This window comes from Squalius cephalus (genome assembly GCF_949319135.1).
Source record: "Squalius cephalus genome assembly, chromosome: 6".
Classification (NCBI taxonomy): domain Eukaryota; kingdom Metazoa; phylum Chordata; class Actinopteri; order Cypriniformes; family Leuciscidae; genus Squalius; species Squalius cephalus.
This window is the reverse complement of record NC_137127.1, coordinates 13,287,611-13,302,746: the sequence shown is the minus strand read 5'-3', so window position 1 is coordinate 13,302,746 and position 15,136 is coordinate 13,287,611. Positions and strand designations below refer to the sequence as shown.

At 36.6% G+C, this 15,136-nt stretch overlaps 1 protein-coding gene across 1 annotated transcript in view; it reads left to right on the top strand.

Annotated features, from left to right (window-relative positions):
• Nucleotides 1-14,033, top strand: part of cdh13 (cadherin 13, H-cadherin (heart)) — a 344,747-nt gene extending 330,714 nt beyond the window's left edge. The window contains exons 13-14 of the mRNA XM_079873426.1: nucleotides 374-592; nucleotides 12,885-14,033. Of these exons, the coding sequence (XP_079729552.1) occupies nucleotides 374-592; nucleotides 12,885-12,892 (227 nt within the window). The 3' untranslated portion in view covers nucleotides 12,893-14,033. The remainder of the gene's footprint in view (nucleotides 1-373; nucleotides 593-12,884) is intronic.
• The last annotated feature ends 1,103 nt before the right edge of the window (nucleotides 14,034-15,136 follow it).

The window sequence follows — 15,136 nt, the reverse complement described above, 5'->3', positions numbered from 1 at the left end:
AGATGGAAAACGATCACTTTGTTGTCACAGACAGTGAGTGTGCCATTAGAGATCACTCTGACCAAATAGCTGAGTGTATTTGTGGTTTATCTTAACAGACTCTCGATTACCCATCTCTCCTGAGAGAACACACTCAAATATAGAAAGGCATGCGAATCTCCAGACTTCTGTCAGCTGTTTGAGAAGAGAATCAGTGGCAGATGATGTGATACAGAGACAGAACAAGAGAGGTTATTTGAGATTAAGTGGTTTATAGTCTCCTGTAGCCAAACCTTTTGTAGTTTATTCTGCCTATTTAGCGAGGGAGATCCAGTCTGTCTGACATGTAAAGTAGCCAGAACGGTATATTAAATTGTTTTCTGATGTTTTTTAGACACTCACTCCCAGATCATGTTGCTGCACAGTCTTAAAAAGGCCAACTACAACCTGCCGCTGGTTCTGACCGACTCTGGCATCCCTCCCATTTCCAACAACACAGAACTGAAAGTTCAGGTGTGCACCTGTAAGAAGAACAGAATGGACTGCAGCCGTGCCGCCTCGGTACAAACAAACCTCTTGCTTCTGCTCGGCCTGGTTCTGCTCTCCATGCTCTGTAAGTGTCCTACACGACACACACTCACACACACATGATCCCTCTCATCAAATTGCTGGAAATTCTAGGTGATTTGCTTAAATGTGGAGTTTTAAAGTTTGATAGGTGCTGCATATTTCATGTTTTCTAATAAAGTGCAAATAAATATTGCAAGTGTTCCAGAGCCACGATTCTGCCTGACAGTAAAATAAATAAATAAAATAGGCCATATGGAAAGTCAGAACTCTGCAGAGTTTATTATTGTACAAAACTCTCTTAATCCTTGAACTTGGAACCTCGTCCATTCTGTGCAGAAGCGGTACATCTGAACTGCTGACTTAATTTGCAGGACTTCCTAGGCTTTTAAACCTAGATTTTTTAAATCTCTTTGGATTCAGGTATTAGTAGAGTCCAGTTTACAGGCTGCTTTCAGAATCACTCCCATTCATTCAGTTTGTTTATGGACCATATTCTCGAAGGGCTAAACACCAGTCTGCTCTCATGTGGCACCTTCGCACACACACACACACACACACAAACACATTTAAAATGAAGGGCAAAACAGAAAATGGCAAATAACACAATTTTCATTCATATATTCAGAGTTATGACTATTTAAACTTTTTACTAAATATATCATCTGATTTACATTCATGTATTGTATTTATATATTTGGGCTTATAACTATATTCAGATTTACACACACATAGTGTTTACTGTAAAACTGAACAAAGATATATGCAGTATATATATATGTTGTTTTTTTTGTTGTTGTTTTTTTTGAAGATTTCCAGCATTTATGTGTTGCTACTTTAGCTCAGTTTCGATGTTGATAATGAACACCCTGTATACCTTGCTTTACAGTTTGACAGGAAATTGGCTTCTCTTCCTGAGTGTCTTCAGTGACCCCGTATCTATTTACTGTGGTAAAGCATGGAACTGCATTAAGAGTTGATCCATATCTGGCTAGATTTACAGCATATAGGCCCACTATTACAGCCACTAGAGAGACATAGAAGCATTTGAAGTAATATGCACGAATTAAAGGTTGCTTTACAGCAGGTCTTAAGCTTCTCGGTGTGTGTGTATGTGTGTGTCGTTGTGTAATATATGTTTGTCCCATAGTTAATCTCCCATCCAAACCTGCACACAGTCCCCTGGTGACTCTTTCTCCCGGCAATAACATAAATAATTCACTCCTTTAGAGGGGCTGGAACATAATGGAACTCTATACAGCCATTCTAAAATAGAAAACAGAGGAAAAATAAATCTTTTCAGAAGAGACATCATGCTCTGAGGATTTCTATTGCTAGGTTCCTCGCCCAAGCCCTGGTTTGATGCCAATGTCGTGATGCCAATGTCTCCAGATCTGCATTAAACCTGGAAAGCAGTTCTTCTTCACAGTTTCTCTGTCCCCCAGTCACTTTCTTATTTGTGTTTTCTCTCTACATTCAGATACCCATTTTTTCCCTTCGATTTTGTCTTAATATCCTGCAAATTAACATTTGAGGTGAATTCACTAAAATTACACCCTTTTCTTGTGCTGTATATCAGAGAAAAACACACATCTTATTCAATTTAATTTAGATTAATTGGGTACTAAAGACGCTATTTATTATCATTTTATTATTTATGTTCGGCTTGTTGTAGGTTTTCTATGGATTTTATGTTAATCATGGTCGCAGTTTTTCATCTAATACCTGTCGCACAACAACTGATCAAATGATGGAGAATTATAAATCAAACATATATACAGACATACGTGAATGAGAGGTGCAAATAATTTAAATTACCTTTGCCTATAGTGGACGCAATTCTTCTTAGTGAATTCCCATTTTAGCATTGTCTCTGCGTCTTTTTGCCCTTTCATATCAATCGTATGGGTCAATTTGACTGTTTTATGCATCATTTTCTGTTTTTTTTCCGCAGTAGCTCTGCTAACAGTCATTGTGTTAGAGTGAATGTTTAATTTGTGACTGTTAATAGACTGAAATGATGGGATTATCAGCTACTGCCCTGACCGACATTAACATCCACTCTATTATGCCATGCTGGTTTACCCAAAATGGCTTCGGAAGTGTTTCTGGGGAAAAAAATAAAAATGTATATATGTATATGTATATGTATATATATATATATATATATATATATATATATATATATATATATATATATATATATATATATATATATAATTTACAACAAATAATTTCTATTTTAAAATCAATTTTAAACTTTTCAGTCAAATTATGCTGATCATATAAATTGCAATTCATTGTTTTGTATTTAATGTGGAAGAATGCAAAATAGAAGCATTTTCACTAGTGGTCGCAGATGTTTAGACCCCACTGTAAATTATGTATGTATACGTGTGTGTGTGTGTGTGTGTGTGTGTGTGTGTTCCACATTCTGGCAGTGATGCATTGAAACAGGCAGTCTGAAAGTGTGTGCACATGTTTATATCTTGTGTGACATGACACAAAGCTGGTGCATGCTGGTCTCAGAACTGCACTACACGCACACTAATGACTCCTGTAAGGATGCGTTTCACTGTCGCGCAGGAAGACACAGTCGAGGAGGGGCCATGTCGCTATGTCGCACACTGATCGAGTAGGAGGGAGAGAGTGTCTGACTTCAATTTCCTTATCACCTTAATGAACCCTGACCCCCGCTGATAGAGAGAGTGGTGAGAACAGGCAGATAAGCCCAGAAGCTCAGTGATGGAGCTCTGCAAGAGAGAAATGGCCAAAAGATTAGACAGAACTCGCTTCATCTGTCTCCTCTACAGGAGACACGTACTCACACACACACGTGAATTACTGTCATGTAGTTCATTAGTTTGTGCCATTCCATTTGTTAGGTAGTTGACATTAAATACATGATAAGTTGATGATGTACTGCAGTGTGACACCTCTCTGAGGCCTGACACCTGCAAAACATCATTTTGATAATTATTTGATAATTATTATTTTATAATTAATTTCCTCAGGACCATTTAAAAGAGATGAAAATTTTGTCATTTTCATCTGTGGAATGCAAAGTTTTGGAAGATAAAAAAGTATATATACAAGATATTTTGGGGAGAAATTACCTTTTAAAATTAGCTAGTGGAGGCAAAAAGATGATTCAAATAGTTAAAGATTAAAGAAATGTTATACATTATCTATATGTAGCTTATGGATGCATATACATTTTAACCTTTGATCTTAAAGATAAAAAGGCACATAGATCTGTCACCTTCCCACATGGTGATAATTGTAAATCTACAACAGTTAATATTTATTCAAATTGTTTTAATTCTGTTTCATTCAGCTTTTTAAATGAACAATGTATGTTTGTAAATTGTTTGTCTTCTCCACTGAGCTCCTGTGCTCACCTTCATGGACCTCCAGGTTAAAAACACTGGCTCGCTAGCTAGTTTTGTCCCAAGTGTGAGTGTGATTTCTTCTATTTCTCTGTAACAATGTTTCCTGAGGAAATACCAGAATAGTGTTAAAGTTTTAGGTAAAATTATAGTTAGAAAAGTTGTAGACCCAAATACCAATAGAGGGAGAGACAGAGAGTGAGAGAGATTGTAACATGCAATAGAGTGCAACAAACCTGTATACTTTTTTTAGTGGCCTTGGTTACCGCAGACTTTTTCCCATTCATTTTTCCCATAGGCAAATTATATTCGTTAAATAGTTATAAGCCATGAACTAAACCAACCTGCTATGAGGTATATAACAATTACAATCTTTGATTTGAAGCCAAAAAGTACTTAAAGGAACACTGTATCCACTTTACCACCATAGGGGGAAAACCGTTCTCATTGCTTAACCGTTCCATTCCGTGCCGATCTGGCCCAGCTGGTGCGGATATGGTTTCATTTTCCACTGTGGGGCTGATAACAGAGTTCTTTGGAATGTAATACAAATGTGTCCGTCATTGCCCTGGTAACGCAAGAGTTTACAGGCGATATGAAATATAAATAGTGATTGATATGGAGGATGATCAGATATTTCTTTTAATTTTATTATTAAATTGTGTTTATGTCGCTCAAATAGTGCATTTAGCCAGCTACAGAGAAACTGGTAGCTGGGCAACAGACAAATGACCAAGTGTCACTACATGCGTTCTACTGCTAGCCAACCGTGCTGAGAATTACGGGCTGAGAATGGTTTTGTATTCGTGTCGTGCCGTACCAGGATCAAGAGGAAATACAACTGGAACCATTCCTTACTGTTCTTAGAACCTTTTGGCCTGACAGTGGAAAAGCGGCTCATGCATCTTTTGGCCCTCTTTCCCAACCCTGCTCCTGAAGGACCCCCAACACTGCACGTTTTCTTTGTCTCCATAATCAAACACACCTGATTCAACTCATCAGGTCATTAGAAAAAACTCTAGGACCTGAAATGGGTGTGTCAGAAAGAGGAGACTTTTAAAAATTTAAAGTCTCCTCTTTCTGACACACCCATTTCAGGTCCTAGAGTTTCTTCTAATGAGCTTATGAGTTGAATCAGTGTTTGATTAGGGAGACAAAGAAAACGTGCAGTGTTGGGGGTCCTTCAGGAGCAGGGTTGGGCTCTAGCGCTTAAAAAACAAAACTGCATGCATTTTATGGAAGAACATTGTTTTGGCTGTGCTTTGGCTCTGTGCGTATGAATATGGTTATCCTACTGTTCATAAAACATTCAATACTAGGCTTAAGAGATATAACCAGTTTAGATGGAAAGGATTTCAAGCTCACTAGCTGAAGATGTTACTGTAGCTATTCCCAATTAATAGACATGGTACTCAATTAAAAGTAAATTTCTAGCACAGCACTAGAACAGCCTGTAATGAAATGACCCTTCACAATAGATAATGCTTTACAACGAACTCTGTTAGAGAGCTACATATGACAGTTTATCTGTTCAATAAAATGCCTTACTCATTGAGTAATAAAAATGCCATCTCCACATTGCTTTTACAACATTTAAAATCCCTCAGTACTCGTCATTTTATTATGAACTCCATCGCGTTTTGCCAGCAGACTCTCCTCATTTCCACGTGTTTTTTTTTTTTTTTAAACAAGTGATTCCCCAGAGGTTCAAGATTTAGCGTGGTCCATGTCAACTTTTCACAGTTGTTGTGACAACTTATCTATGCCACTCCCACATGCGTTAAATTAGCCGGAGCAACTTTTCTCTATGTATGATGAGACACACGGGGAAGTGACCTATGTTCACAATTTCCTGTGAAAACCATCTCGACTGATCTAAAATATAAACACCTTATAATAGGCTTACCATAGTGAATCAGGATAAGACAAAAAAAAATATTTTGGTAGAACGATTGATGGTGCATTGAAATTTTGAACACAAAAAAGTTACGTAGTGTACCTTTAAAGCGTTAGAGAAATTTGTGTTTCACAGACGTACTTTGGATTAAATTTTAATCCAGTCCAAATCTGTCAAGTCTGTGTTTTTCTTACACAACCTCTTTAAAAAATTCCAGGGCAAATCATCTGTTTTTCGGCAATCTTGACGGTCCTCTGGAAAATCTAATCCCGTCCGAATAAGAATGTTTGTGATTGCCAATATTGTATTATCCAAATACTTGTCCTCATGTGTTTTTGACTCACCTCAGCTACCGTTTGCACACCAGTCTTCGGCATGCTTTCATTTCAATATGGATAGTATTTGACGAAAAAATTTAATTAAATTAAAAAATAATATTAAATTAATAAATGGAGAAACTGCAAATACTGCCCATTTTAACATTTTAATCATGTAAGAGTAAGATGCTTGTCTAGATTTCTTAGCTCACTTGTTTATTATAAACATCCATTTCTATAAACTTGTGAAGTTTACTTAAAAAGGGTTTTTAAAATGAATTAAAATTATACCAATACATAATAAATGAAAAAGCACAGCAGATGAGCTTCTGTAATGCTCACATCTAAAAAACACACACTCCCACCTCTGTTATAAACACAGAGATAGTCCCATCCAGATCGCTACATGAAACAGACGTTGAGTGATAAGAATTGTTGTTGAGTGATAAGAAAAACTAGTCCCTATAGGCTATATAGAGATTTTCAAACTTAAATCTTTAGTTCCTTTTTTAGTTATTAATCATAACCAAAAATAAATAGAGTGAAATTAAGGTTCTGGATTTATCTCCCATATGGTGTGAAAGACATTTAATTGCTGAAAATGGGACAAGAAGAAGAATCATACTCAGTGGGAATTTCACTTTAAAGTAACCGTTTGTTTGTTTGTGCGGCTGTGAGTGTGTATGTGTGTCAGTGGATGTGTATTTTTAGCTTCCATGTTGCTAACCTGCTGCTTCACGGACTGAAAACGGACTGAAAAAATCCATACTCTCTGTTCTTTCTCCGTTCTCAAGGATAAAGGAGTCCAGTGGACTTGCATTTGTGGGCTCTTAAATAATGTATGGAAGCCTCTGGGAGAACACAAACAGATCATCTATGAACTGACACCAGTTCCCCTCTCTTTAGACCCCCATGAAAGTTCCTAAATCTTGCACCAGATACATGCGTGTGCCACATCATGGGGGGCCCGACTGGCACCGTCTCACACGCACTTAGTGGTCTTGACGTCTTCGATCCCACAGGAGCCATTGTTGCGGTTTCTGATGACAGTTTGCCAAACATCACCTTCTGTGCTGATTTGCCCTTTGAGTCCATTGATTTTGTTTGTCCTTCGAAAATGTGGCTCCATTGAGCTGTGTATCTGATTACACCGGCGATGTTAATTGCAGAGAGGAAGAAAAACATCATTTACGACACAAGACGAGGCCAGATTCTTCAACAAATATTGTGTGGAAATCAAATTATATTTTACACTGACAAAATAGGCTTTGATGTAGCAATTGAGCTCAAGTCCAGTTCACAGAGGAGACTGTTAGGTGCACATGTTCAGCAGAGGAAGGGTCAAACAATGCCAAGATGACCTTACTGCCCCCTGTAGGACTGGTTGCAAACTACAATTTAGAGATTACTCCTTTGGGGTAAGATGGGGTAAGACACAGTAAGTTAATCAAAAGTAACATTTGTAATGTTAAAAAATAGTTCTAATAAATACTGTTCTTTTGAACTTTCTATTATTCAAATAATCCTGGAAAAAAATATGTCAGTTTTCTAGACTGATAATAATTAATTAAGCAGCAAATCAGCCTATTAGATTGATTTCTGAAGGATCATGTGACACTGAAGACTGGAGTAATGGCTGCTGAGAATCTGCCATCGCAGAAATAAATTTCAATTTAAAATATATTAAAATAGAAAGCTGTTATTTTAAATTGTAATAATATGTTTTGTATGTATTTTAATCAAATACAGTGTGTGCAGAATTATTAGGCACGTTGATTTTCTGATCATATTTTATTTCCAGGAACATTTTGCCAATTCCAAACCATATTAAACTTAATAACTACTATTAATTTTCTATTTAATCATGTATAAGTGATATATAATTGTTCATGAAGGCTGGAAATGAAAAATGTCTTATTTTCAGGTGTGCAGAATTATTAGGCAAGTTTTCTTTTACAGATAAAATAAGCCAAAAATGAGATTTAACAAAGACTGAAAAGTCAAAAATTATTAAATCCCCATGAGAAGAATGCAAAACTAATGCAATACTAGAGATTACAGTTAAGGCATGACCATTGGACAGTGAAATGCTCATTGGGTCAGCAGGGTCAGACAAAAACAGGTGGAGAAGAAAAAACACATGTTAACTGCAAAAGAATGAAGAATTAAGGTGAAGAATTAAGTGTGAAACCATCGGGAACCCTTTAGTCTCCAGCACCACCATTTTCCAGAACTGCAACCTACCTGGAGTCTCCAGAAGAGCAAGGTGTCAGGGTCTCAGAGACTTGGGTTAGGCAAAGAATCCTAAAAAATGACCCCCTCTTAATAAGAGTCACAAGCTGAAGTGTTGTTAATAAAGACTGTTTTTATAGGCTTTATAGACGGGCAGATTGAGAGTGACTCTTGAAGGACCAGCACCACATCCTCTTCTACCACTGTTTGAAGAATTCATCTTCCAGAATACGTTTTAATACGTTTTGTGAGTTTATTTTTAGTCCATCTCCTACCCTGAAGTCCGTTTTGCAGAGATGGACTAAAAATTAACTCCCAAAACGTATTAAAATGTATTCTGGAAGATGAATTCTTCAAACAGTGGTAGAAGAGGATGTGGTGCTGGTCCTTCAAGAGTCACTCTCAATCTGTCTGTCTATAAAGCCTATAAAAAAACAGTCTTCATGTATTTTACTACTCTTCAGCTTGTGACTCTTATTAAGAGGGGGTCATTTTTTAGGATTCTTTGCCTAACCCAAGTCTCTGAGACCCTGACACCTTGCTCTTCTGGAGACTCCAGGTAGGTTGCAGTTCTGGAAAATGGTGGCGCTGAAGACTAAAGGGTTCCTGATGGTTTCACACTTAATTCTTCACCTTAATTCTTCATTCTTTTGCAGTTAACATGTGTTTTTTCTTCTCCACCTGTTTTTGTCTGACCCTGCTGACCCAATGAGCATTTCACTGTCCAATGGTCATGCCTTAACTGTAATCTCTAGTATTGCATTAGTTTTGCATTCTTCTCATGGGGATTTAATAATTTTTTACTTTTCAGTCTTTGTTAAATCTCATTTTTGGCTTATTTTATCTGTAAAAGAAAACTTGCCTAATAATTCTGCACACCTGAAAATAAGACATTTTTCATTTCCAGCCTTCATGAACAATTATATATCACTTATACATGATTAAATAGAAAATTAATAGTAGTTATTAAGTTTAATATGGTTTGGAATTGGCTAAATGTTCCTGGAAATAAAATATGATCAGAAAATCAACGTGCCTAATAATTCTGCACACACTGTAAATGCAGAATAGTAAAATAGGTTATTAAAAGGGGAAAAAATACTGTATTTGTTGATTAGAGATTACTGATTCTCTTGTAGACAGTTGCTTTTTGCGATTTGGATGAGTGGCAAAGGTTTAAGTTGTTGATGCTTTTAAAATATCTTAGTTTCTGATTACTTGTTGAAAGGCTACTTTCACTATCTGCGCCCACCATATTACATGAATAGCATCTATTTACATGCAATGTAAATAACATCTACTTTTATTTATTTGTTCATTTTCAAATTTTTTAATACTCCATGGTTAAACAGTGAGGTAGTCCAGCTGGTATAAGCACACACATTTGAAATGTCAGTCATTGTTTAATTAATAATTGCTGTAATTGAAAATTAAAAATGATACAGCGGTTTGGTGTATGTTGCTAAAGTGATATTTTTCGTCAATTGAAGAGTTGTGATATACCCAACAGGCCTCTAAAACCGCCCTTTAATCTAATGAAAGATGCCCAACAGGGGTAAAATATAATTAATCCACAACAGGGAAATAAGCCTGTGCCCGAGCCCACTGAAGTTTAAATCCCCTTTTCTGCCAAGATGGACGTTTTTACTCTTTAATCCACTCTGGTTACTAATGTGGCCTGTCTTGAGGGGATGAGAAATTTCCACAGCATCGACCTGTTTACTGGCTCTTGTTTTGACGTGCCATCCGCGGTGCACCTGGCAGATAAAGCATAACCTCTTCTTGTTAATGAATTTTTAAGCGTGAAAGGAACAATTAATGCAGCAAAATTACAATTTCTAATACATATATATATAAACATCGATGTAGAATATTGCTCATACGCTGGAAGTCAATATCTATCTATATATATATATATGTATATAGTAACACTTTAGTTTAGGGTCCAGTTCTCACTATTACATAGTTTCTTATTAGCATGCATATTAGGATATTGGCTGCTTATTAGTACTCATTAAGTACATATTAATGCCTTATTCTGCATGACCATATTCTACATCCCTTAATCCTTTATTGAGGCAAAAGTCGTAGTTAATAGTTAGTTAATAGTGAGAATTGGACCCTAACCTAAAGTGTGACCATATATATATATATATATATATATATATATATATATATATATATATATATTAGAGGTGGGCATAGATTAATTTTTTTAATCTAGATTAATCTAGATTAATTTTGAAATTAATCTAGATTAATCTAGATTAAAATGGCTCATTTGAATTCTGCCGAAGGCATTCAGAATATGTGTGCTACCCAAATAATGACTATAAAAGTAGGCTAAGTCTTTGAGAACGGGTTTCTCAAGCCAGGTGGCGCATTAGACAAGGGGCTCATCTCAGGAACTGTTTCCAAAATGCATCACAAACTGCTTGAGAAAGCTGTTCTACTCATAGACTGTAAAAGGTTACTTCTGTACTGTTACCGTCCGTAGGCAACATAGGCCTATGTTATTATCAACTACTATATCAATTAGGGATGGGCGATATGGCCTAAAATCTATATTTTGATATACATTGCAGCCTCTTGCGATAACAATATAGAGTATATTATAATAAAACCATTACAGAACAGGTTACACAGACCCTGCTAAACAACTGCTAATTTTTTTTTTTAAAGGGTATATGTAGTTTTGAGAACATATATTGTGCAAAACTGTAAGTATACAAGATAATTTTGCAGATAAATAAAATTTAAGTACACTAGCTGCAGAGATCTTAAGTAGGTCTAATGTTTATTATAGCTTTGAGCTTATGAAACCCCAAATTTAAAGTTATAATATTGTCTAACTGATGTCTTTTCAGTTAAAAAGAAACACAACAACGATTCTTAAAATCGGGCGTAGACAGAGATTATGTGTTAACGTTACACCACTAAAATATATTGGATTGAGAATAATACGCGCGCGCTGGTATTCAGTGATATCAGTTTCAGTTTCGTTTTGAATTTGAGGTGGTAGAACGGATTAGTCGTGTTAACTTACCGAACCGTTACCACACACACTCGGATAGTTTGCTGCTGTTTGTCGGACGGCTTAAATCCGAACCAAGTCCAAATAATGGATGTTGCAGCTTTCACTTTCAGCCGTGTTTACTTAAGATGACGACGAATATGCGTTGCAGCCGGGTTTACCTCGCGGCCGCGGGTAGATTGCGTCATCATAGCTTGTGTAGTAGAGCCATCTCCCAACCCAATTTGGGGAATAGATTAACGGCGATATTTTTTTTATCGCGCGATAAGAGTCTCGCGTTAACGCAGCGCGTTAACGCCGATAACGGCCCACCACTAATATATATATATATATATATATATATATATATATATATATATACTGAGTTTCATGGCTGTAAACTTGAAACCCATCATGAATAACTTTACTTCATTGCTGATGAAAAGACAAATTTATAGGGAGTGAATTATGATGCAAAGGGGGTGCAATATATCTATCGGACCAAAGCACTGGAGTGCAGGGATCACATGTGTTATTGTGTCTGTCTCAAATGCAGCTGACTACTGCCACAACCACTTTCCTCCAATCAGGCTGATGGTAATTAGATCAAACACACTTTCGTCTTGCTGCCTTCATAGCACGTTCCCTGCACACTTACCTGTGTTTTACCCCTTAGGAAGATGGAGTGAATAGTGTATGTATGCAGAGATGAGAGTAGAGAGGATTTTTATCCACTGCTCGCTTGATTTTATTGCGGGCGAATGTGGCGAGGTGAATTGATTTAGTTATATATTTTGATGGTCCAGGCTCACATTTGGTTCGCCTAAGGGGGGGGGGAAGAATTACCTGGTCACATTTCAGGCCCTCGGCACATATAAGCGCGGCTGGAGTCTCATTAGAATTTGCAAATGGCATTTTGTGGAACAGAGCAACCTCACCCATGCTCTTAAGGGCTGTGCAAGTCTTATTTTCCTTCCACTGTCATTTAGGACCAAGCAATACAAACATATCTAGTGGAAAGAAACATCAAGCAGCAAAAGGGAAAAAATCAATAGTCCTCCCCCCCCTCCACATTTAATATTCTCTCGCATCGGATCTGGCACGGTTCGATCGCCTTTGAATTTCTGAAATCCCCAGGCCAATTCATTTCGCTCAAGTCTTGCGAAATTAGACCTTACATTTTTCAAAGTTACATTTTAATCATATTTTATTATGATGGCAGCGTGGAGTAAGAAAGGAAAGAGAAGGAAAAAATAAAGGGTTGACTCTAAATAAAGTTTCTAATTGGTTTCATTTATTAATTCAATGCTTTGTTGTGATTTGTCATGTTTTTATACAGTACATTCATTGCATACAAATATCTCATGTTGACCTAAAAAATTCAAACCTGCCGCTGAGAGTTTATTACCACCACAGATGCTCTGTTAAACTTTCAAATGCTGTTTAATTACCATTTTTCACAGTCCTATTTTTTCTCTTTTCTCTTTTAGGCTTGTAAATTCCGCTGATTCTTTCTGTAGTCCTTTTGCAACACTGAAGAAAACCTTCTTCTCTTCTCCACACGCAAAGCAGGCAGAGAGAGACCTCTTCCCCAAAAGACACCTCGCACCCTTCATTTTTGCGCTCCTCCTTTTCACCGTTGTCTCTCTCCATCCCAAACCGACCTCCACCTTTTCACCAGGAACTCTCCTTCTGTCCTTTTCCCTTCCTCCCCTACACCACCTGTCTTCTCATATCTCTGCAATACATCACGGACGGCACCGCCTCGATGAACTCTCTCTGTCACTGGACTAAGATATATTGGATGGTGGGAAAGCGATTGGACATTTCGATGTACTTTAGTTTCCTCTGGTTAAAGACTACTGTATTTGATCTTGTTTACTAATGTAAGGGAAGGACACAAGGCCTCTTTAGTCTGCAGTGGTTGTGTTTTCTTAGGGCAGGTTGATAGCCAGAAGCCTTCAGAGTCTAAAAAAAAGCGTCTCTTGAGTCTTTTATTTTTGGTTCAATTGCATTAGTTGTTATGGAGTGGAACACAATATATCTTTATAGTAATGTGTGAAATGATGGGGGGAAATGCACACTATATATATTTTATTTTTTACCAATGTACAAAAATATTAATTAACTTATGTACTTTGATCGCTTATTCTTTAATGACCCCTCAAGAGAAAAAAAAAAAGTTAAGAACTGGATGTTTTTGCAAAATTGTAGGGACTATTTCTAATGCCATTGATGTTTTTTCCTCTTTTTCATGTATGAGCTCGTGTTTTAGAGTGCGGTTCTTGAGTCTAGGGAGCGATTTGCAGACAGAGAGTGAATCTGTCTTGTGATTCTTGTTTCTGATGGTGCAGCGTTTATTTAACATTTTTCCCCTCTCCCATTGGGTCAAAGGCCGGGGAAGGCTGTTGATTCAGTTGTTCTTTATATAAATAATTTTCCCCCTTTTTGCGCTTGTGAGAAGAACAAAAGACAACAAAAAAGAGAGACAGAAAAAGATAACATGAAAACAAAACAAAACGTGTGTGTGGGTTTGTGTGGGAGACCCCGTAAGTTCTGAAAATGCAAAGAAAAAGATGACGTGGTGAATGAATTGTCTGTTTTTTGCACTAATTTAATAAAGCTGTTACTTCCCACCACTTCATCTTTTCTCATTTGTTTAAAGACCAAAATGATTGATTGATGTCATGAAATATGCTTCTACTCTTGCAGTTATAGTGGAGACTGAATGGATTCCAATGGGGATACGGCTGAGACAGTAAATACACCAACATATGTGCATGAGATCATTGGTATTTCAAGGATATAGAAAACTCAGAAACCTTACAAACTTAAAGAGCCTCGTCCATTATGACATTTTATTATTGTTATTAATATTATTGAAAATTACTACTACTACTCATAAGTGTATATACCCCATGCAAGATACTAACAACATAAATTGGTATATATTTGGTAATAGAGAGACCAAAAATTGCATGTTATATTTTTCTAGCATCTTCTGCATATTTGAAACCTTTTCCAGCAGTGACTGCATGATTTTGAGATCCATCTTTTCACACTGAGGACAATTGAGGAATTCATACACAACTATTAAAAATGGTGAAAACATTCGCTGATGCTCTGGACGGCAACACGATGCATTAGGATCTGGGTTGGGGGGAGGGGGGTACATTCTCTTATTTTGCTTAAAGATCCTATTCTTTTCATTTAGCACTGTATAAGTACAATTTACCCTGATCATCCCCCGGCTCTTAATGCATGTTCTGCAAGAGGTGTATAAACTTATGAGCAGAACTGTACATGATTTTATGCTGTACATATTTAAATAATAAATTATAGGTAATTATTTTTATTTATATATTGTAGAATACACTTATAAATAATACATTGTGTAATTCATACACAGGTATAGTTGGATGATTAAAACGGCACAATCTGTATATATAAAAAATGCAGGCATCCCTTTGTACCTTATTTTCATCCAGACATATTTTATTAAGCTCACTTAAACAATGTTGTCAGAAGGGTCTAAAAAATAAATACTTGTCCACTGTAAAATGGAAATGTCTTGGTTTGAAGGTCAAGGTACACTTGCATATTAATTGTGATTTAATGAACTAGCTCAGGCATTTAACTAGCTTTTGCATAAATTTTGAAGTCAGAAAAAAAAGAAAAAAATCTACTCTGGCCGTCTCGAGTCATCATCACTTAGAACAAATATCATCTGATAATTTCTGGC